The 23,724-nt window shown below is 54.2% G+C and overlaps 6 protein-coding genes across 6 annotated transcripts; 4 read left to right on the plus strand and 2 right to left on the minus strand.

Annotated features, from left to right (window-relative positions):
- Nucleotides 1-2,011: 2,011 nt before the first annotated feature.
- On the plus strand, nt 2,012-3,189 carry J7T55_010078 (uncharacterized protein; the record flags this gene model as incomplete). The annotated part of the gene is made up of 2 exons (XM_053131265.1): nt 2,012-2,045; nt 2,258-3,189. 2 exons carry the CDS (start codon nt 2,012-2,014, stop codon nt 3,187-3,189), a joined length of 966 nt encoding a protein of 321 aa, XP_052990504.1.
- A 2,548-nt stretch (nt 3,190-5,737) lies between these two features.
- J7T55_010079 (glucose N-acetyltransferase) lies at nt 5,738-6,875 on the plus strand (the record flags this gene model as incomplete). Its single annotated transcript, XM_053131266.1, has 2 exons — nt 5,738-5,983; nt 6,057-6,875. The coding sequence occupies 2 exons, from the start codon at nt 5,738-5,740 to the stop codon at nt 6,873-6,875; spliced, it is 1,065 nt and encodes a 354-aa protein (XP_052990505.1).
- A 2,139-nt stretch (nt 6,876-9,014) lies between these two features.
- On the minus strand, nt 9,015-10,322 carry J7T55_010080 (uncharacterized protein; the record flags this gene model as incomplete). Its single annotated transcript, XM_053131267.1, has 3 exons — nt 9,015-9,275; nt 9,899-9,980; nt 10,087-10,322. 3 exons carry the CDS (start codon nt 10,320-10,322, stop codon nt 9,015-9,017), a joined length of 579 nt encoding a protein of 192 aa, XP_052990506.1.
- An 838-nt stretch (nt 10,323-11,160) lies between these two features.
- J7T55_010081 (uncharacterized protein) lies at nt 11,161-14,368 on the plus strand (the record flags this gene model as incomplete). Its single annotated transcript, XM_053131268.1, has 3 exons — nt 11,161-11,281; nt 11,373-11,872; nt 11,933-14,368. 3 exons carry the CDS (start codon nt 11,161-11,163, stop codon nt 14,366-14,368), a joined length of 3,057 nt encoding a protein of 1,018 aa, XP_052990507.1.
- Nucleotides 14,369-15,517: 1,149 nt separating this feature from the next.
- Nucleotides 15,518-18,807, minus strand: J7T55_010082 (uncharacterized protein; the record flags this gene model as incomplete). The annotated part of the gene is made up of 4 exons (XM_053131270.1): nt 15,518-16,211; nt 16,310-16,723; nt 16,804-18,476; nt 18,526-18,807. 4 exons carry the CDS (start codon nt 18,805-18,807, stop codon nt 15,518-15,520), a joined length of 3,063 nt encoding a protein of 1,020 aa, XP_052990508.1.
- Nucleotides 18,808-21,903: 3,096 nt separating this feature from the next.
- J7T55_010083 (uncharacterized protein) lies at nt 21,904-23,591 on the plus strand (the record flags this gene model as incomplete). Its single annotated transcript, XM_053131271.1, has 3 exons — nt 21,904-21,921; nt 21,981-22,662; nt 22,720-23,591. 3 exons carry the CDS (start codon nt 21,904-21,906, stop codon nt 23,589-23,591), a joined length of 1,572 nt encoding a protein of 523 aa, XP_052990509.1.
- Nucleotides 23,592-23,724: the final 133 nt, after the last annotated feature.

A 23,724-nucleotide genomic window follows, 5' to 3' on the forward strand; every position in this document is an offset into this window, starting at 1 on the left:
GTGAGTATGTGTGTGTCCCAACAACCCGTTATCAAGACGGTTGGAGTTCTTTATTGGGTCCAATGGCATCATACCAAGACTCCTGGCAGTCCACACAGCTGGGCGGTGCTCGGCGGCGCTGTGCTCGGCCGGGGCGGGAGTCTGGGCGGAAGGCTTGGCCGTTCCTGTTTTCCGAGGAAAGACGCCGATGGAAGCCATTCTGGGTACAGGAATTGCATCGAGGATCCTCGCTTCTGGAGCAAAGATGCCGTTTGCGTTGCCCCCATCGAACCAGAGGCGCAGAGAGGTTGCAGGCGGAGGCCGAGCCAAGAAATGACTAGTCTCTTGTCAACATCGCTCAACGCCGAGAGCGGATGACGAACCTGGGGAGGCCAATGAAAGCGGCCTGATGACTTAGATAATCACCCCAGACAATAGCTGCCCGGTGACCTTGTTAGCCGGTGCCGAGACTTAGTGGGCGAACAAGGCTGGGAAGGTAGAAGAAGATGTTCGCACTCGTTAGAGGAAAGATTGCCACCCAAGCAATTGGAACCATATATCAAGACCCTACAAGTGCTTGATCAAGGGACGAAACACCATGCCCAGCCTGCCCGCGCCTTGGTCAAGCTTTGGAGGCTGGGCCCTCGGGCAGACTAGCATGGCATCGCATCGCATCGGGGCATGGAGTTTCTTCGCGTGGAATATGTTGGTAGTAGCGACTGCTCGGAATCAGGCATGGCCGGCTTCGTCCGGATCAGTCACCGCGCAAGCTTCGGCTCGGAGTGGCGACTGGCCGGAGTGCTGGTGAGCACGACCTCGGGTCGTCAATTCAACGATGCACGCTGCTGGAGTGAAATCTCCCAGCTTCTATTCTGCTCTTGCGTTACCTCGCCTGCACACCTGGCCAGCCTCTCTAAACCTACCATCATTGGCCAATGCCTCCCTCATACGTGGGCAGGACTGGGCACAGACAGATTTACTGCGTGCGCAGTGCTGTTCCAAGACTAGGGCTGTCCCTACTAACAGCCGTGTCCGATGCCCCATCACTTTCTCCTCAGCTCCTGAAACGCCGACAAGACATGCACTCGGCGAGGTCATGGGGGTGGCTACTGCATGTATGTATGTATCATACGTCTGGATGCTTCGCCCAGGGGAAACCAGGGCTGATTCTGGGCAGAATGCCGTGGCTCAGACTGTGCAACGTGAGGCGAGGTGGAGACATGGGTACAGTGCAGAGACACGGGAAGGACGGTTTGACAGACGGGGTAAAAAGCTCTCTGACAACAGAGAAAGGCCGAAGTAAAAAGTCAGTGCCCATACTTTGCAGTAGTCAGTCAACGTAGAAACCCTGAGCCGGGTTTAAGGTTCACCACGGCCCTGACCCGCACCTCTTTACGTTTTGGTTCCCGCTCTCCGTTTCGATGGGCCGTGGGTGAGGAGAATGGTGAGGTGGAATGCAGGCCGCTGATTCGTTCAGCCACCGGATGCGGTCGGTACTACGCACCATACTCAGCACCGTACTGTGTGGACAGGTGCTACGGAGTACGTACAAGACCATACTGTACTATATTCCATGGAAGCAAGTGAGGGCGGAGGGCGGAGGGCAGAGCAATGATGCTTGCCGTTTGTCATGCCATGCCCATCCCATGCCACACTCTCACATTCACACACACACACACACACACACACAGTCACCCAGTCACCCTCACACTCTAGCAGACCAGACCAGACCCAGACCCAGACCCAGACCCCAGGTCCCAGACGATTAGGTGAGCATGCAAGCAGCAGCCGCCCTCAAGCCTTCAACCTCGCTCTTTCCCAACCTCTCCCCCCAAACCGACGCACAGCACTCCTCACAACTCCTACCCAGCCATCCAGCTGCTCCATCCAAAGCATCATCAACCTCATCAGCTACAACCTCAATTCATCAGTCTCATTGATCCCGTGCATCGCCCGTCGCGCATCGATTTGCGACCCCACGACACCCTTCCCGCCCTCTCAACTACCCGTTGCATCATTACGTCATATCGCAATGGCCGACAGCTCAGCTCCCGTTAGCAGCGCAGGTGCGTGTAGCCCAGCCCAGCTTGTTGCGAAGCCATCGTGGAACTGCCCCTCAATTGCGCCCTCTGCGGTCGTCACTGGCTCACTCCAGCTCTAGCGAGCTTTCAAACGCCCTACTTTTGCATTTTCCGGTCTGCTTTCACCGTTTGCGCAGTTCCTTCCTGCTCATCTTCCGTGTTGCGCCGTCGCTAACATCTCCTCTACACGCGCGCAGCTCAGCCCAATGCTGTCCCAGTCGCCGCGCCCGCTGCCGACAATGCGCTGCCCAAGAATCCTGTCGCCGAGGCTTCAGCTGAAAAGCCAGCCGAAGCGACCTCTACCTCTGCAGCAGGCGCGGAGCCTCTCACATTAGCCCCGGAGACCAACAAACCCACAGAAGCTCCTGCTCCTGCTGCCAGTGGCACAACTGAGGCCCCCGTGAGCAACAGCAATGGTGTCAATGGCACTACAGCCGGGGACAAGTTTGAGCCTGTTGTCCCAGAGGAGAAGAAGGCCGATACCGCAGCTCCTACCCCTGCAGTGGAGAATTCGGCCTCTTCTGCGGCAGCCCCAGGGGCAAGCGCTTCTGAATCGGCCGCTCCTGGTCAAGCGCCCGTCATGACCGGCGCACTTGGTGCCTCTGAGCCAAAGCCGTCGGAGTCGACCAACGATGACGGCGTCAAGGATGCCACTCCCGTTGCCAAGCCCGCAGAGCTCAATGGGGGCCAGGACGAGGATGTCGAGATGAAGGATAGCGCTGCCGCGGCTCCATCTCTTGCGACTTCTGCAGCTCCGCCAGCGGCGCCAGCCGCCCCAGAGAACCCGGCGACGGGCCTCGCAGCTACGACTGAGCCTGCTTCCAACAATGAGGCCAGCGACACCACCGCAGAAACCGGTGAGAAACGCAAGGCCGAGGCGGTCGGCACCAATGGAGCCACCGCGGACGAGGAACCTGCCGAGAAGAAGCAGAAGCAAGGTGTAGTTGGCAAGGTCGTTGAGAAGGCCAAGGAAGTTGTCGAGGAAGTCAAGGAGAAGACTGAAGGCTCTTCCAACAAGGGCGCCGGTCCGACTCGGAAGGCTAGTAAGAAGGGCAAGAAGGAGGCTGCGCCTGCGCCTGTGGGCCGCACGGCGCGCAAGACAAGGAGTCAGGGCAACGCTGATCTCTAATGGCCTGGAAAGTGTGACTGGAATTTACGTGATTAGACAGCGCTGTGTATCACAGCGGCAGTTGAGATGGGTTATATCCTGTCGGGCGGTCATCACGAACAAGGAGTGCCAGCAGGTGAGGTTTCTTCATTCCTTCTGTGGTCGGAGTGGGTGGTTCTGCGGGCCCGACAATGGGAAATGGGCGGAAAAGGGGTGCCTCGGGTTTTGGAGTTTTATGCTTCTACTGCCTTTCATTGATATTTTTGACGGTCTGAGTGCTGCTTCTGGGTTGCTTCGAGTACCGCTGGCGCGCTCATCATGATTGTATATACGCTGCTATGAGCGCAGAAAAGGCAGAATCGACGTTGACTTGCACTACTAGCGGTATCGAACCCGAAGTGAGCTGTAAGCATCTAGTAATGTGCATCCTGAAAGACTTCGGGCCGTGTACCAGCAGGTGTTGTCAGATTCGCTTCACAAAGGTAATGCCATGAAAGGCTGCACTGAAACAGTCTGTAAGGCTGGTTGTTGTAAGGCGAGATGCTTAGGAGATACAGCCGTCCAAAATAGGTGGTGTTTTTTTTTTTGCTTTCCATTAGACCAATGATTCTTCTCTTGGCTTTCCGTCCCTCCCCTGTTCTGCAGGGACATTAGATGCCTCATTCTTCCACAAGGACCCAAAGACACCTCCCAGAACTAAGGCGATACCACAATATAGCTGCGAACTAATTAACACACAATTTGCAGCTTCCGGCCTGCAATCAGATCACCACTTACCTCAGTATTTAGTTTGTGACGTGACAAGACTAGAGGGATTGTCAAAGCTGCTAGGAAACCTAAGCTTTGGGCATAGCTTTTGGCGATGGTGCTTGCTATGCGAACTGCCCACGATACCAGGAACCCTCCCATGGCCTGCAACAGAACTAAGGCCCAGACCAAGATAGTGTAGCCGCGAAAGCAGCCCCTGAGCCCCAAGTCTGATTGCCACATCAGACCACCGAGTGCACACAAGCAAGTATATGCCGCCAGTTGCGCGTTGCGAACCATGAAACTATGTTCCGAGTTTTTCAGGACGGCCTCCATATAAACACCGGCAAATGCGCTGCACAGCCCAGCCACTACCATCGCGACGATTCCAAAGAGCATGTCTTTTCCTGCGTCATCGACGCGTGGCCCTATGGAAGGGTGTGCTGCAGAGCCAAGCTGAAACAATACCATACCTATTGCCATGATGACCAGACACAACCATTGCTGTGGCTGCAGAGTCTGCTTTAGAAGGACTCTGCTAAATACTGGCGTAAGTATGAGCTTGACCTGCGAAAGCATCAGGTACGGCAAAATGTCGAGGTTGTATGCCCCAAGGCTCTGGCTCGTCGCCGAGAGTGTGTATAAGAAGGCCGGGACGGCAGAGCTGTCGTGGCCATTGCAGATATGGCTCAGGAAGCCGGAAGGAGGTGTCGAGTTGCTCGCCGTGTTCTGGAAAAAGCTGTATGCGGCACTAGCTACGGAAACGGCTATTTTCAGGCCCTCAGAAAAGACCACAGCACTCAGAGGCTCGTATTGCACGGCATCATTGATTGAGCGGGTTTGCAACTTATGCTGCAACTGATCGTTGATCATCACCAGTCAGTGGGATACTTGAGGAGCAAGTGGTCCGCGTAGGAGTGTGGACTTACTAATACACTTGTAGCATTTTGACACACGAGCTTCAAGCTTTCTGTCAGATTCAATTGTCCGTGATATTAGTTGAAACGTGGAACTTACCAGCGCGAGAACAACTGCAGCTGTTGCTTGGGTGCATCCGCGACGACCCACACCACTACTTTCCGCCATGGGTTCGGTTAGTTGCTTAGCTTTGGGTCAGGGTACATATGCTATCAATCCGGCCATCAAACGAGATCAAGCTACAGGAAAATTTCAAATTGATTCCCGGTCAGTCAACGTTAAGAAAAATAAAGTATGACACGCATTGTAGCCTTTAGGGGAATCTGAATTTATCTGCGCATTAGGAGTAGACTTGAAGACATAAACGTTTTTCGGTCCCTTCCCGGAAAGCACGCTGAGGTGCTTGTCCCCACATGTCTAAATATTAGACAGTTGGATACGAGGTTATTTGCGTCGACTTACCCCTGCTCGATCAACGGCCGAGGGACGAAAATGGATATGTCACGAACCTCGTGCGACTATTCAGCTGCTTAGTGTCGAGGAAAGTCCCACTGCCAAGGGATGTACGGGCCACAAGCGTGTCCGACGCACCACTGTACGCGCAGGACTCTTGATATTTTGGATACTTCTTAGCGAAACATGGCTTCTCCGAGGACCTTGCTGCGCTGACACACGACGACAGTGGGAACTTCTTGTTGACACGATCGCTACCTCCGGAAGCCAATTTCTACATTGTCTCTCCCTCTCACCTCACAATCAACATCTCCGTGATTTTGCATCTTGCATTCCAGATTGCCATGGCTGAGAGCAAGCACTGACAAGAGTTCTCAAGTATCTAAATACCTCGTGGGGGCAAGTCAAGTTTTCGGCAAGCTGCCGGAGTAGACCTTCTCTACGCGCCGTCATGCTCCTCTCACCAAACCGCACGATCGCGCTGACGTGCGTGGTCTTTGTCTTTGTGCTTCTGACAGGCTATCAACCACTCATGCGCAACTACGTCCCGAATCCTCTCCAGCATGTCTTGAAGAATGGTACAATCGAGGTTCCTTCGTTTCTCACGGAATTGAATCCATTCTGGACCACCGAGCAGCTTGAACCCCGATTTGCCTACGCGCAATATGCCACGGACATGGATTATTTGTGCAATGCGGTGAGTATCCCATAGAAAGGCTCACCTACCACTCCTCATTGAAAGGCGAAATGCGCTGACGCGCCAGCACCAGGTGATCAACTTCAACCGCCTGGACAGATTCGGTAGCAAGCACGACCAGGTCCTAATCTTCCCAGACAAATGGGCGGAAGGGGATTCGAAGGAAGCAAAGGCCATCAAGGCTATCCAAACCACCCTTCCCAAGGTCGTCCTACGACCCTTCGATCTGCTCACCACGCACAAAGGTGACTCAACGTGGGCCAACAGCCTCACCAAGTTCCACGCGTTCGATCTGACCGACTACACTCGCGTCCTCGCCTTCGATTCGGACTCGCAAGTTCTGAACAACATGGATCACTACTTCCTCGCCCCGATGGCCGCGCTCGCGGTCCCGCGCGCGTACTGGCTGAATGAGAAGGACGCGGCCATCGTCGACCAGGTCTTAGGCTCACATGTCATGCTCCTCGAGCCGAACGAGGCGCGCTACAAGAAGATTATCGACGAAGCACAGAAGTCAGGTGACTTTGACATGGAAGTCATAAACCACTTGTTCAAGGACTCGGTCATGATTTTGCCACATCGGCGGCTGGCACTTCTGACAGGGGAGTTCCGCGGGAAGGACCACCGGAACTACCTTGCGCCGGACGAGGATGACGAGTGGAACGCCATGGGCGAAGTCTCGAGGGCCTACCTCGTCCACTTTAGCGACTGGCCGCTGCCGAAGCCTTGGAAGCAGCATTCAAGTGCTGTGTGGGAGGCCACCCGGCCCGAGTGTCCCGCGGACGAAGAGGAGAAGCCTGATCGACCAAGGTGTGCGGATCGCGTGATGTGGGAAGGGTTCTATGAGGAGTATAATGCCGACAAGGAGCGGTACTGCGCACCTGTGTTGTAAAAATGACCAAAGCCGACTAAATATACAAATCACTCCATAGAGGCCTGCTATAGCCATATGAAGTGACACCTGCGCTTTCGAAATTGTTTCAAGCGGTGATATCTCTCAATTCATGCGAGGCACATTGTCGATGGTGCACAAGCATGATGTTTATAAGTTTCCCAAATAAAATACTTTACTATATGACCGCCTCCGCAGGTGACCATGGGTTGCGTCAGAGCTAATTTCTTTTGTGCATGGCTAAGTGGTGAAAGTGGGCGGCGAGCTTTTTTTCTTCTTCTTAGAGGAATTATGTAGCTATCTGCGTCGCCTTGGAAACGATCACTCTACCAAGTTTCCAATCTTCCTGGGTTACTGCCCTTCGTAGCCCGATTCTCGATGATTCCGCAATTTCTCTTTACACCCGCTCAAGTCCCGGCTTGAGAAACAGCTCCACGGGTACTGAGTCTTTCAAATCTTTGTTGTGCTAGAGATGCGACACGAGGATATTATTGACCGGGCAAGCTCGACGGTGGTAATTGTCATAGTCGGCATGCAACTTTGATCTTGGCTTCCAGATGACTCAGACCTCCAGAGCTGCCCATACTAAATAAAACTCTACGGCAAGTGGCTCTTCGACGTCTTCTTATGTGAGTGAAGACAAAGCTGGCGCAGTGGTCGCTGGTTCAGCTGAAGCGGTAGAGGTTGTGACAAGTGCCACCTGGGCACGCCATGCTGATCATCTTGTAAGGCAGTGACGTTTGTGTATGAGGATGCGGACATTTGTCCTCGTATCTGGTTCAATGGATCACTGCTGTAAAACTGCCCCGAGCTTACTATTACGTCTGTATTGAGAATTGTACCAAGGCGGAGACTTCTTCGCATGGCATGGATTCAAGTGTTCGAATATAGAGTGGAAGTGCGGCGTATCCCAAGCCATTTGTTCTGACTTTTGCCTATCTCCAATATTTCCGAAGTTGAATGTTGTGCACTGAAGCAAGGAAAAGAAACTATACTGTCCTTTCTTGTTTTATTCCCCTGGTGTTTAGATTAATAAGTCCGAGATTGATAGAAAGTCGAGCTTGAGATCTTGTTGATCATGATTTACTCGAGTGGCTTGTATTGAGGTCTATGAAAGACATACTTGTCGAAGCCCACGCAACCTCGAAAATACCCATAACTTGACTACAGTATGAGAATGGTCAAGTAGACCAGATGGCTTTCACCCCATGGCTTGGAGCTCAACGCAGTTTCTTGCCGCTGGGCTGGATGCGAAGAAGATAACGAGCTTGGAAAATAGCATTTTTGAACGGGCGGTTATTGGCATGGGAATCTCAAGATTCAAGCGAGGTTCTGCGTCATGGAAATCCGTGCCGGACAAAAAGTAAAAGTTTTCTCAAAAGAATCACCTCGCTTCTCGCAGCCCCATAGCCGGGTCACCAAAGTGAATGCAACTGCTGGCTTCGTGCTTGATGACAACGAATCGTCATATTTGTTGTAATTGAGGAAACGGGTCACGATTTAAGCAGATCTACTCGCAGGACATCGCGGAAATGATGCAGACCTGAGCTCCCTCATGACCTCGTATGATAAAGACTACGATAATGCTCCATTTCGAAGCTGCATTAGGGCCATTTGGCAGTGACATCACATTTACGAGGACCTTTTAGGCTCTAATCAGCTCCTGCGCCTAGAGCAGTAGGCGCTGCATGCCGATGTCAAGATAGTGTGGCCTGGTCGCAGTAAAGCCAACAGAAACGAGACCAGCGAGCACACCTACTGACATTTGCGCGGTGGTGGCCGACTTCTCTCAACAGTTTCGAGGGCAAGCAATGAGCGAAGCCTGTGCCGGTGATTATCGATACAGTTCGCCTTGCTGGCACTCGTGGTTGAAGGGGGGGGGGGCGGTTGTTTGTCCGCAAGAATAGTTGAATATGGAACAAGACACAGGACGTGGCATGACGCATCCAATTGTCACACTCCGTCACTTACACGTAAGTGGGAAAGAAATTTATTCGCGGCAGCGCACATTCGCTCGCACATTAACTCCAACTCCTACATAAGAATAATCACAGATGTAGGCCGTTCACCGTGGGCTAGTGAACCTCGTTATACAGCGAGTGGGAGGCCGGCCTTGACGAGTACATGCGTATAGTCTAGTCATTTGCTATGGCGAAGACAACTGGCTTTTGCCGCTTCGGCAAGCTCTATCCAGGACTTTCGAAGGCGGTTCCTCGATGTGATCGGCCAAGCCGCTTGAGCAAGCGCTAAAAGGGAGGTGGTTTTTTTCTCATCGGTAAGGCTGAAGTCGTTAGCCCTCGGAACGGTGCTAGTGGCGTCGCAGAAGTGCCGTTGGCCGCCCAGGTGCACGTACGCAGACCCGCGTCGTTGGCTCGCATCGCTGTTCTGGACGCGGCCGACCTGTCGGTCCGACCATAGTAAGATCAAATACGAGGGCTACAAGAGACGGGGCTAATTCTTCAGATAGCTTGAAGCGTGCGCCTTGATAGCGATGATCTCACAAGACGGTAAGCTTCAAATGTTGGCACTGTCATCAGGGAGTGACCAGCCCCTTGTTGACGCAAGGCGAAGCATATAGCTATGCTTATTATCCGGACTATCTGGATTATCGGATTGTCTACTGGGGGTGCCGGGGGGAAGCTGCCTCCAAGGATGCCGAGTAGTCTCTTGCAGGTCACCGAACATCACTATTTCCCAGGCATGAAGGGTCTCGCAGTGGCCCCACTCATTCGCGGGACGAGTGGACACAGCCTCCTTCGAAAATCGAGCGGGATGGCGGGAATGCCGTGTTCGTCATTAGAGTGGATAGTTAGATGGGTAATGAGCTGGTGAGCTAGGTGAGGTGAACAGCAAACAATCAAGATGGGCAACAAGATCAGTTTGAGAAGCATCTAGTCTTATCTAAGACATGCAGCGAAGCATAGATGTGGGCTTGTTGCGTGAAATGGTTGCAATGTCGACCTCTTCCTTTGTTCAAATACGAGATTGACAAGTAGTCAGGTGGCTTAAAATAGCAGCATCACACTCCAGTACTGAACGTGTATTGTGTGCCTCAGGTAGGGTAGGTACCCTGGTAACTGGAGCAGGTCCCCAAATCCCAGCAATCTGGAAGTCAATCAGTCAGACAGCCCCAAGCCCCCTGTGGGAGTGCTCTTTTCAGGGGACTACACAGTAGAGTCGCGGCCAATGGTGTCTGCTAAATACTCGGTACCTCTTTAAGGTCAGGGCCAAGGAGGATGGCGGCCCTTGCTTGCGCATGCCAGGGGACTGCTGGACTCTGAGGTCATCGGACCCACTGTCAGAACTCAAGCAAGGCTTATCACCAGTGTTCTGTCGGGTCTGTCTGGTCTCTGCATGCAGGCTAAGAACAGAATAGCCCACGCCCGTCTGGCCGCCTGTCGATGGCGCGGCCTGCGTTGCGTTGCCCTGCGTTGCGTTGCGTTGCATTGCGTTGCAGCCGGCCCAGTACATAGACTTTTCTCGATGGCAGGGAAATCCTGCTTTCATTCGTCAGGACTGGCCCAGAAGAGACCCAGAACAGAGAGGTCTTCTGGCGTGTCTGCCAGTTGGACTGCTGATTTTGGTGCTAGCCCGGGCCCCTCCTCCACATTTTGCATCTCCAGAATTCCAGATCGAGGCCATCCCTTGCATCGCTTTGACGCCGGGCTACAACCACCGCTGGGACTGGGACTGCTCAAGAGTACCGGGGGCCCGGAATTCTCCCACCAACCGCCCTCGTCCTCAACAAGCCGCTATTGTCGTCATTGTTTATTCTTCCCTTTTCCCCCAATACAACTGCCGGCCCTCTTCCCTCCCTCAACGTCTCCCATGTGGACTTGCTTCGGCTCCGTCCTGCTCTTTTAATCGACGAATCTGCGTCATCCACTCGTTTGATATCGATCAACCGACGGTTCAGCTGGCAGATTGACCACGCCGTCCGGAGCGAAGCGAAGCGACTCGAACCAACGCAAACCAGCCACGACCATATCCGCCGACCCTTCTCCCGGCTGTGACCTGGTCCAGTGAACAGGGAGCCTCCTTTATCCTGGCTCTCCCGTTCTAAGCGTCTGCGAGTCGAGGAAGAGGGGCATAAGGGAGAAAATTCCATCTCGTCTGAAGAAACCCCCGACGATCCCCTTGACGCCTGCCGCGAGTACCGACCGCTTCTCGACCATTTGCCTCGCCTTCACCCGCATTTGCTCGCGATACGGCGATTCGCACTTCAATCACGCCTCGGTGGAACGAAACAAGTTGATTGCCCACCTTGGGCATACAACTGTCCACGATGGAGCCCTTATCGAGAACTATGCGCTTCGTCGCTAGGCAAGACGACGATGATCCGGGCAAGAAGCTGATTGATTTGATATCAGATCCCTTCTCTAGCGAGGCAAGTCACTTGTCCACCTGTCTTGCCATGCCACAGAGTCTTGGGACTAATTAGAGAACAACCGCAGCTTGCTACTTCTTCCGTGTGGGCTTCCTTGGCCTCGTCGCTAGGCGTCACCGCTGCCGTCGTCCTGTTATTCTCCTTCTTCCGCCCATACCATACTGTCGTGTACGCGCCGAAACTCAAACATGCCGATGAATCTCGAGCACCACCGCCATTGGGCAAGGGACCATTCTCTTGGATCCCGCCACTATGGCAGACCACCGAGAAAGACATGATCAGGCTAGCTGGGCTGGACGCTGTAATATTCTTGCGCTTTATCAATATGCTGCGCAACATGTTCGTCATCATGGCTGTCATCGGCTGCGCCGTCCTGGTACCCGTCAACTACACCCAGTCCATCCGATTTGACAGCGACACCTGGCTTATGCGATTGACTCCTTCAAACGTATGGGGCACCGCGCAGTGGGCCACCGTTCTCTGCGCTTGGCTATTCAACATCGTGGTACTTGGTCTGTTGTGGTGGAACTATAGAAAGGTTCTACACCTGCGCCGGGAATACTTCGAGACCCCAGAGTATCAGCAGAGCTTGCACTCCAGGACTCTCATGGTGCGTTCAGTATACGCAGAGGCATCCCCTTGCATCTAAGATGCTGACAAGTTGATACAGCTGTACGACATACCAAAGAAACTTTCATCGGATGAAGGAATCGCAAGACTTATCGACATCGTCGCACCAAATTCCTCATTTTCAAGAACCGCTATTGCGCGTGATGTCAAGGTCTTGCCTAAGCTGGTGGAAGAGCACGAGAAGACCGTGCGGAAGCTGGAGAAGGTTCTCTCCAAGTATCTCAAGGATCCCCATAACCTCCCCGCTGCTAGGCCAGTTTGTTCGCCCTCCAAGAAAGACCCATCTTACTCTACCTATCCTAAGGGGCAAAAAGTCGACGCGATCGAGTACCTCACCCAAAGGATCAAGACGCTGGAGTATGAGATCAAGGAGGTTAGATCGAGTGTGGACAAGCGGAACACCAAGCCCTTTGGATTCGCTTCATATACCGAGATCAGCGAGGCCCATGCGATTGGATACGCTGCCCGGAAGAAGAAGCCCCAGGGCGCCATTATCAAACTTGCCCCTCGACCCAGCGACGTAATCTGGGACAACATGCCCCTCACTGCCGCTACACGTACCAGGAAGAAGTTGTTCATCAATCTGTGGATCGCTTTCCTGACTCTCCTATGGATCGTTCCCAACGCAATGATAGCCATCTTCTTGGTCAACCTCAGCAATCTTGGATCAGTCTGGCAAGACTTCCAGATCTCGCTGGAGGCCAGTCCTGTCTTCTGGTCCATCGTACAGGGTATTGCATCACCAGCAATCACGTCCTTGGTATACCTGCTGCTCCCCATCATTTTCCGCCGGTTGTCAATGAGGGGTGGTGACCAGACCAAATCTGGCCGGGAACGCCACGTTATTGGGAAGCTGTTCAGCTTCTTCATTTTTAACAATCTGATCGTCTTCTCCCTATTCAGCGGAATGTGGACCTTTGTGGCAAACGTGCTGAGCGATGCCAACAACGGCACGGACGCGTGGAAAGCAATCGTGGAGCAGGATTTCGGAACCTCTGTTTTGGTCGCCCTCTGCAATATCTCGCCTTATTGGGTGACTTACCTCTTGCAGCGCCAGCTGAGTACGGCCGTCGACCTGGCACAACTGTGGAGCCTCATTGTCAGCTTCGTCATGCGCAAGATAGGATCTCCAACGCCGCGGGAGATGATCGAGCTCACCGCCCCACAGACATTTGAGTACGCCAGTTATTACAACTATTGCCTCTACTACGCCACCGTAGCTCTGTGCTATGGTGTTATTCAACCTCTGGTTCTGCCATCTGCGGCTTTGTTCTTCGTTATCGACTGCATTTTGAAGAAATATCTTCTCATGTACGTGTTCATCACCAAGAACGAGAGCGGTGGCATGTCTTGGCGGGTACTCTTCAACCGCATGATGTTTGCACTTGTCCTCTCCAATCTTGTGGCATTTCTGGTTGCCTTTATGCGAAGCACCTACACTCAGGCTTATGCCGTGGTACCGCTGCCCTTCATCGTCATCGGCTTCAAGATCTACTGCGCCAAGGCCTTCGACGACAAAATACACTTCTACTCGACCCGATTTGTTCCTCGCGGAGCCGAGCCAGAAGTCGGCATCTTGAGCAAGGAGAACCTGAAAAAGCATGATCGGCTGGCACGGAAATTTGGTCACCCTGTGCTTTATAAATCTCTCATTACGCCTATGGTCCATGCCAAGGCGCAGACCATCCTCGCAAGCGTGTATCAGGGTCGGTTGAGTGACGGGCGTGAAGCCGGGGAGGCCGACGGGACTATGTCCGAGTATAGCGATACATACGCCCTCGACCCTATGCGTGCAGGAAGGCCGGGCAAGGCAGCTGGAAATGGTCTTTCTGGCTTTGAAATTGTCCCAGAAGGGAAGCTGGATTTTGAATACTACAAAAACCGGAGCGAATTTGCCGAGGACCATGGGCAAGGCGACCTGTTCGGCCGCCCCAGCGATATGATGCGACCCGGCACGCCAACCAGCACTTTTGGCGGGTCAGACACAGATTCCAGACCAGGCACACCTGTGGGGGGTATGTTCAGTGGCAACAAAGGTGGATTTGCGCCAACATCCGTCAGTGGTGTCGGAGGCGACAATATGGCTTACGGAGCTGGATACGCCAGTCCTTCGGCTCAGTATTCCCCGAGAATACCGCCATTTGGCTCGCCAGGCATGGAGTACCCATCACGGACACGCTCACCATACGGCCTAGTCGCAGCTAGCGACTCCACGTCGAATCTGGTCCAGTCAGCAGCACCGATAGCATCGCCACCAGTTGGCTATGCCCACGATGCTGGTTCAAGGAGCGCCAGCATCGATCGGGGAACTACAAGTTTCGATCGGCCAATGGCCGGAGGACGGCCAGCACCTGGGTCGTTAGGCGGCGGACCCCAGGGCTACGGGAACCTACCGCAGGCCGAGGCTGACTACGAAGACCCGATGAATTATAATTATTTTAGAGGAGGAACCGGGAGGTCGAGACATAATGGTTAGAAAACACGCGATCAATGGAGACAGTCGGGGGAACATCCCCGTGAGAGGGAAACTCAAATGAGAGAAGTCTGTTTCATCTACACAGACACAATTGCATAGGCTTGGCGTAGGCTGGGTGACGAATAATGATTGGGAAATCCCAGGATGGGCGGGACTGGGCTATAGAATAGAAAAGCTTTGAGGAGAGCTTTAAGATTTAGCGATAGATATAGCCTGGTGGACACAATTCCCGTCATGCTGTAATAGATACGCAGGCCATGACTGCTGTTGACCTTCGCAAAGAAGATTCCATGTTTGTGTGGGCGAGGTGGTCTCGTAACTGTATCACTCTTTTCCTGGGCTAAGCAAGCTATATCCAGACGTCTTCAGCAGGACCACCACTTAGGAGTCCTTTAATCTGGATCTGATGTAGGATTTCAACTAGAGATGATTTTCCAGGTTCAAAATCCTCTCAAGTGACGCATAGATTCGGAGATTTCCCAATGCACTTTTACCGGATGACTTACTACCTATCTAGGTCCGTACGTCTCGTTCTGGTCAACCATGGATCTCAAATGAATGGCCCTAACAATCCCGAAGCCTTTCCTTTCTGCTAAGGTACTTGCCCTAAATATTCCAAGATGGTCTGGCTTTGTTATCAAGACCTCTTACTCCTTTCACTTAATTTACAGCGTTTCATCTGGCTACGTGGTGTTGGCGATATTTAAAGCGTGGCGAAGATCGAGAACGCCAGACGCCTTCGGTCGTCAGTTGGTACTCGTCTTGGTCGACAGTGGTCAGCCTGAGTGGTCGCAGCACGGGTTCTTGCGTCACAAACGCAAAGATGAGAACGCCTTTGATCCATTCCAATTTGGCGTGGGCAACCAACCGAGAGATGAAAACCCTCCGTTGAATTTTATTCGAATGTTCCGCGGTAACTCCCCCCCCCCCCACCACCTCCAACCGTCATCTAGGTACTCAATGCTTCGCACACTGTGGTGGCCCCGTCCAAAATGCTTGCTCGCCTGAGAAAGTGGCTGATCCCAGAAATAGTACTTTTTTATATAAAGGTGCAGAAAATGGTGCGCTTCAGCATTCCCATCTCAAGTTCCCCTTGCAAGCAGTCCTGAGAAGATGACCTCGGAATCAAAAAAGCCTCTCACAAATACGCTATCCCGTCTCTGTCTCCTCCGCCATTTGCCATTTGCTCAGAGTCCCATACGGTAGACCAGGCAGGGTGTGCCCGAAGAGCATGGCCTCTGGTATATCTCCGTAAGAGAAGCCCTGGATGTCGCCTCCACCAAGACCTTCTAGAGCTTCAGCGATCCGCATGGACTCATTCTCGCTAAGAATGTCGAGCAATCGAGCCTCTGGAATCACGTCCGGGTCGTGAGTCCCAGACAGAGAGTGAGGAGGAGGCGGTGGCGAAAGTGGGCCTGCCTGGGGCACAGGCCCAGCCCTCGTATAATCCGAGCCTGAGAGACCATCAATTTTCGGTGACGATCCCAAGGCGAGCACTTCATGACGTCCCCCGGCGGTTGTGTTATTAATCGCGGTAAACATGGACGGGATGGAGCGCGGGGTCTTTCCCGCGAGGTGGGTGTCGGGTCCCGTCGGAGACCCGCGTTCCGTTGGGCTTGCCCTTGACTGATCTGAGCAATCGTATGGCCCGTGTCGATCATCCTCGGCCATGATCATGCCGTTGTTGATGATCTTCGAGTTCTGGATTTTCCATTCCTCCAGTCCTCCGCCGTGAATCGGGTGCTTGCCATCATCTTGGGGAGCGGTCTCGGCTTTGTTGTTCCCGTGGACGAGTCCGTGGTATTCGATTTTGATCTTGGCCATGTAATTGTCCAGATCCTTGCTGCTCGGGCAATATGATTAGCATCGTCCGCAGGCAACCAGAACACATCATGACTCAGCACGACTCGACTTGAAATGGCAGGAATCCGGTCAACTTACAAATAGCCCAGATAAGTTGAAGCCATCTTCAGCCATCCGGAGAAGCGCACGAGAGTTTGGTGACAGATCCCGGTCGGGCCGACTTTTGTCATATCCATCTCAGACTCAGAAACATTGCCATCCTCGTCATCGTCAACTAGCATGTGCCTTTTCTGATCCATGTGTGGAAAGTGCCACGCATATTGCCCAACGAAGGCCGCTGTCCAGATTGTGAAAAGAACCAGTGCAGACATGGGTAGCTTTTCGCGGCATATTTCGATCACATCGACGATGTCCTTGGCAGCCTTAAAGACCTGCTCTGCACTGTGTTCCCAGAAGCCTTTCGGAATGTCGTATTCGCCGGCCGGAAAAGTTGGCTCGTCCAGAGGACCAACAGGCCTGTCGCAGCGAATCGGTAGGAAAGGGATGTATTCGCTGCGCTTATGTTAGCCGAACTTGAAAACTCCAGTTGAGTATACCACAGAACCAATTGAGCAACAATCATGTAGGCTTACCGATGTAGCATGATTTGACAGACGCTACCGAGCATATGTAGAGATACATATACACTCGACGCTTGATGATTTTCATGCCTATGATAGTTTGATGTCGACAGGGTGAAAGTCGATGGTAGGTCAGCATAGAATGCTTCGAGCTTCTTCCGAAGTTGGAAGAATTTAGTTCGCGTATCCCATGGAGGGTAGACCTCAACCAGGCGACCACCAGCGAAGCTGAACTTGGAAATCTCACCCCAAAGGTCCACTAGCCGTACGAATCTGCTAAGCACGCTGTCGTCCTCCACATCTCTGGGACCTTGATCGTCGGGTGACCCGTTCAGGAATCCAGTCCTCACGTCCTTCGATAGGTCAAACGCCCACTCGTTGCACGGTAGCTGGATTTGGAGGTCCTCGGATCTGATGGTTGGCACGCGCTCCTTCCCACAGGCAAGTAGGCGGTCAAGGATGAGGCAACTAAACATTGTCCTCCTCTTTATCTCCTTTGCTATCATCAACTCCGGGTGTGAGGCAGCTATCCTCGGTGATGAACTCTTGCTGGATCGATTTGCTCTGGCTCGAGACTTGGCGTCGGGTTTGTCACCGAATCCAAGGCCTAGCGCCTGAGCCATCCGAATGGCGACGCCCACGTACATCCACGCACCCAAACCACCCGTCTTCGGCTGCACTTGACTCCACTCATACAAGCCCAACATCAGGAAAGCTTGAACCCTCTCTACCGAGGCCGTGGTCATGGTTGTGCCCAATGGGCCCAAAGCTTTCCTCAAAGCCTCAGCAAAGTATTCGGATGCAGCAGATGAGTCTGGTTTGTTCTGTAGAGGCCGACTCTTGATAGCCCCGGCTTGCGAGCTGGCTGTGTGGGTAGCATATTTGACTAAGTCTGGGTGAAATCGGGCTGTAAGGGTGAGAACTCCGAGCAGCACAAGGTTAGTGTCCGGGGAGGCGTCCTTTTGGTTTGCCCTGAACTTGTTGCCCATGTTCTCCTTGAGTGTTGGTATGTGAAGAAACGGCAGCTCAGTGGCGAAGTGAAGCCTATAGATATCGAATACCTCTGACCACAGTTTCGGTGTAAGATAGTGTGCGGACAGAACGTCATCAGCGTGAGCTGCGGCCGAATACTGGCCTTCTGTTCGCGACACATCTTCGATCTTCTTGAGACGCTTCCGGTCTGACCCTGCATCGCGCTCAGTCTTGATGCCAGTGGGAGGATCGCTTCGCTTGGGCGGTATGGGCGTGGCTTCTGGATACTTGCAATCCTTCCCTTGTTTGATGCATGTCTCGCAAGGTGAGGAGCCTCCGTCATTGTCACACTTAATCTTCGACTTTCGACATCGGAGACAAGCAATGCTCGACCGCATGGGCTGCCGTTTGATGACAGCCTTTTTGTCATCAACGCCACTCATGACGGCAAATCCTGCACTGCTTCTGCTTTCATCGTAAGCCTGCCCATGCCCAGCTCCCGGCCCGCCGACCGGCACGAAGCCCTTGATGGAGTGGTTGTGGTAGGTCGGCGGGGGAGGTGGCAATGTTGGGGTCGGGGGTACCGACGGAGGCTCTCCGGACCCGGCAACAAAGGCTTCCTCGAACTTTCGCTTCGGTGTGGAGTGAACAGACGGGGCGGGAGGTGTGCTGGCCGTTTCATCGGCAGACGGGTCGGGTGGGGAGAGAATAGACTGTAGAGAGGTAATTGTGTCGGTTGTTTGGGTCCTTGGCAGACCCTACCACGAGCTCTAACAGCTGGGAGTGACCCGGGTTCGCGACGAGAGAGGGGCACGGCAACAAGTTCCCTCCTGTTCCAATAGCCGTTTGCGCAACTCGCAAGCGTTGTGAGGCGAGAGCAGCGGAAGAGCCAAGCGTGGTGTGTTCGCGGTGGCTCAGAGAGCTAGATACGTGATAGTCGAGTTCCGCAACGGCAGGTCTGAGCACGCTGGTTACAACACGGCCTCTAGCTCGACGTTGGATTCCCGGATGGATGCCGCTTGCTTGCGCGATGTGTGACGGCATCCAAGGTATGCAAGCAGCCGCGTCTGTCCACTCTAACGAAACTGGCTTGTACAGGACGAGACACTGAGGCGTCTTGAGCGACGGGACGTCCAACACACGAAAGAGAATCGTTTCTAGAGCGCCTTGCTAGAGCAGCGCTAAGGTCAAGAGTTGGTGTCGGGAAGATGCGTTGCCTAAGAGCGGTGGAGAAAGCCGCAACTTGTCTGACCACATGAAGCTGGGTATTGAAGCACTCTTGTCTGCTATGGGAGCCGGCGTAGGAACACGGTGGTTGGAGGATGGCGGTCCGAAATGATGCCTAGGGATATATGACAGGTGAGGTGGAAGAAGCAGTTTGGCGCCGGCCGGTGGCGCTGCCTATGGTAGACTATATGGGCAACCTGGCTCAAGGTGTCTAGGGGGGGCTTCAATCTGCGAGCTGGGCGATGGCAGGGGAGGGTAGGGCAGGCAAGGCAAATAGACGGGCTGTGATGAGCAGCATCTGGTGAGAGCCAACACGCAGGGCAGAATAGAGGATATGAGAAGAGATCAGAGATCATCCGAGCTCCCTCCCTGGCGACTAGCTAGCTGGCCAGGGCTGTCAGGCTGGTTATCCCCAGCGCGTCCCGTCCCCCGGACACGGGCAACACGGTTCGGCTAGAGGCACCCACTGAGGGACTAATCAGATCAAGGGGACCCCACGCTACTGTAGCAGGGAGGGGTTTGTTGAAACGAGTTGGCGATTGTGGGCGGCGGACCGGTCAACGACAGGCCCACCCAGGCGCATCTCGCATCTCGACCAGGTGCAACACCACACAAGTACTGTACTTGAAATAACCAGGCACAGGGATCCTGCAGGCCGCCCAAGAAACTCGATCAGAAGCTTGCGAGACAGTACAGTCTGCATGAGTATGCCACCAATATTTGCGATAGCATATTGCCTCTTCTCCTAGTGGCAGGTACAGCTCCAGCACAACGGCAAAGAGGCAGGCCAGCAGCAGGGCGGCCCGCAGACACCCGGCAGACACACGGACAGACGAACCTGTCAGGCAACATTTTGGGACACATGCAGGGCCGAGGCATGGGCGTTTCTGCACGGCGGGAAGTCGGTGACTCTCCGGCCGAAGATGAGGAGGACCAGGGGGTATGTCGTTCCGATTCCTGGCAGATGCAGAAGCAGGCCGACGGTAGTGGAACGCACACCAGCCCCCGAAGAGCCCCCGAGCAGCCTTTTTTTTTGTGCTGCGTACTGCGTGCTGCGCGCTGCGTGTAAGGAAGCCCATGAGAAGGGTCCTCGACGATTGTCACACGCACGAGTAGTAGTGGTCGGTCGCGTCTGGGGAAGGCGATGCCTCGGCAGGAGAACCGATATCAAGACAGTTTCGACTCGGGCTGAGCCAGAAACTGTATTTTGGCCGACTGACTCGTGGGGTGTCGTTGGACCCTGGGAGAGGAAACAGCAGCGGGCGCAACATGCGAGGTGCTCGATGCGCAAACCCCATGTTGACTGGGCATGCCGATGCCGAAAAGCGCGGGTAGTAAGGAAACGATTGCTTTTTTAAGCTACGTGCATGAGAAGCGCCATCCGGAACAGAAACATGACGGCAACCCTGTGCCAACCCTGTGCGCTAGACGGGGATGCCGTTCGCGTGTGAGTGGGGACTCTGGAAGTCTATTATTACAGTATTGCAACCGTACAGCATGTATGGTACCGTAACTGTAGGCTTCTGATTCAGAACGGAAGGGGTCTGGCCGTCCTCGAACGACCAGGCCAGCAGCGGCCAGCAGCGGCAGCAGGAACCAGGTGCGGGTGCAATGCCGGGCTGGTCACGTCGTGGGCTGACCCATGGACCCAGACAGCCCAGGGGGAGGGAAGCTTGAATGGATCTGGGGACGAGGAGCTGGAGATGGGCCGTGATGTGATGTGACTGTCTGGCCGGGGTCCGTGTCCCTCACCGACCCAAGTCTCCAGTGCGGGATGGATTGGGATGCCTGAGACGCCTGAGAACATGCTCGTAGCGGGCCGTACCATGAACTCTATATCCCGATGGTGTAGCGTTGGGTCTAGGTCCCACGGGCCTCGCTTGAATCTTTACCAGACACGCTCGGCCCTACAGCTACAGTGAGACTGCACTGCACACACGGCAGGACACGATGATAGAGCCAGAGAGTCACTTCTCGTGAGACCTCGTGGTCGCCGATTGGCTGCCGGCTGTTTGAAGGCATACCCAGCAGCCATTAGCCGTCCGGAGAGGCGAAGGATGCAGCATGTGCCTGATTGACAGCCCACTCCAATCTGCCTCTTCCGACAAGGTGGTGTTTTGAAGGAACCACGGATGTCCTGTCGTCAAAGTCGGCAGGACTGGCTGGCTGGCAGGCTGCACTGCACTGCACGCATTGTTGCTATTAGTAGGCAGACAGGAGGTGGGGGTCAGAGTAAGATGGAAAAGAGAGGGCCAGTGAGGGAGAGAAATACAGATTAGAGTTGACGTCCACATGTCACGTGACAACCCAATTGCGTGTTTCTGAGACCATCACCAGACTACAAGAAAGTAAACACTAAGAAGCAGCATGTGGGTGCGAGGACGAAGGCTGCTTGCGATGAATGGCGAAATGCGTCGGCCGTAGTGTTGTCTTGTCGCCTTGGCAGTTGTTGGACATTGGCGGGGGCGTCCAGGTTGCTCGTCTCAAAAGCCCAACCAACACCCAATGACGTCGCTCAAGCTGGCAAGCTTGCGACGGCCTCGACGTCTCTAAGCTCCCTCTCCCGCAAGAGGCCTCTCAAGTCGATCCCCTTCAACCACGAGGCGCCCGCCCCACACAACGCATCTCATTAAGCGCGCAGGTGCGCCTCCCTCCCTCACCCTGTTTTCCCCTTTTGACCAACTCGAATACCTAGGTCATCTTTCTTCCTGGTCACTTCCTTTTTCCCTACTGCTAACCCCGCCCAAGGTCTCGGGACACATACTCACAGCTCTCATTGTGCGCCCCGCCGTGCTGTTTGCGACAAACGACGCTGTTCTGTCTCTCCACTCTCCTGGCGAGTCTTGGCTGCGATCAAGCCGCTGAAACGCTCTCAGATAAGCTGTGGCCGGGAAGGCATCCTTCGAGAACACAATGCCTTCCGGACAGAATGTGTGTACAACGAAGTGCAGATGAACAATTACGTCTCCGGACACTAACTCTACGAGTAGGATCCCAAGTTGTTGTACGCCGTAAATGGCGTGTCGGCTTATCATCTTGCTAATGGCAAAGAAGAGTCACTCACGCAGGCCGGGCCTCAGACCCTATCTTTGCTGATGGTCCCTACCTCCTCACCCTTTGCCGACGCCTCTGCTCTAGGTCCCTCGTCCGCACCACCTGAAGAGGACTTCTACCTCCACCTTCACCTGCCGCCTGAGCTCGACTTGCCTCTCCCGGCAACGACCCAGATCTACCACCAACCGCCCAGGAGCTATCTGATCCCGCGATGGGATCTTGGCCCCGACAGCGGCGCTTTCACGAGGATTGAATTTCCCGAGCTGGGGAGTCGGCCGGGCGTCCAGGACGATATTGACACCTGGGAGACATGCATAGCTCAGTGCACGGCTTTTTTGGAGCGTTCGCCGCCCCCGCTCCCCAAGGACACGAAGTCAAGCACATTTCCCATCAGGGGAAGCTCTTCCAAGTCAAAGGCTGCCCTTGCGGCAGAGGAGCAGCTTCCTGCCTACAACCCAGGCAACTACAAACCCGGAGAGGCGTACGCGCAGGGTAGCCACAGCTCTATTCACGGCGGTCAAATAGTTTTGGTGGACGAAGAAGATGGCAGTGTTATCGGTGAGCTCGGCGAGGGCTTCGATATGGTGGAGAGTAGTTCTTTAAAGCCAGGCTCGAAAGGTGAGCTAACATACCCGCGTATATCTTGGGGGCAAGGGACTAAAACATGCTTCTTAGATCCCGTGCAGATCACGCTACCAGCGGAGGGCTCGAATAAGATTGCTATCGCGCCGGCGAATCCCGAAGACGTGGACCTTGCGATGCATCCAGCATACAAGAAGTCCACCCTGGTCTCGAATGCTGCAGCCGCATCGCGACTGATAGTGACCACCTCAGATTACGTCTCTAAAGCGCTGCAGGGCAGTGCGGACACTTTCACACAGAAAACGAAGCCAGTTGCCAAGCCCGTAACTTTTAAACCGACGACGAAGGAACACGTCCGCAGGGTACACACTTTTACGACCGGCGCGGCCGGTGTCTCAGCGAAGACGGTTGGCTCAATAGGCAAGGTTGCACAGAACCTGGGTGCGACCCTCGGCCGGCATGGTAAGAACAACGGCCAGGGCAAAGGGTTCGACAAGGACGGTAAACCTCTTGACACCTACAAGCCTGGTATCCTCAACAAGAGCATGATGGCCTTCTCAACAGTAGCAGACGGCATCGAGCAGGCTGGGCGAACGCTTCTCGAATCCAGCTCAAACGCCGCTACGACTGTCGTGGGCCACCGATGGGGTCCCGAGGCTGGCGAGTTGTCACGAAGTCTAGGAGGAGGCGTGAAGAACGTGGGTTTGGTCTATATCGACGTGACTGGTGTCTCCCGACGTGCGATCCTTAAGTCGGTAGCTAAGGGTATGGTCGTCGGCAGAGTCAAAGGCGGCGGCGAGGTGGTGGTCGGCGGCGGTGACGGCGGCGAGGGCGGCGAGGCGGCCATGGCTGGTGCATTACCTGGCCCACAGCAGCAATACCTGGAGGGCAAAGGCGCAGGTACCGCCTCAGAAACCAGCTCGATAAGCGGAGTGGAGGGTAAGAAGCCTGCGATGAAGTATTGAATGTCTGGGCGGTCACCTTGGTTTGAGTAGTTCTCTTCTCGCACGAGCGCAGCTTCTCCTAGATCTCTTTTGGCCGCCCAGTACCGGAGCGCGACGGTGAACAGTATCGACTGCGCAACGTATATAAGTACAC

The sequence above is a fragment of the Diaporthe amygdali genome, assembly GCF_026229845.1.
Source record: "Diaporthe amygdali strain CAA958 chromosome Unknown NODE_26_length_719862_cov_65_716256, whole genome shotgun sequence".
Lineage (NCBI taxonomy): Eukaryota > Fungi > Ascomycota > Sordariomycetes > Diaporthales > Diaporthaceae > Diaporthe > Diaporthe amygdali.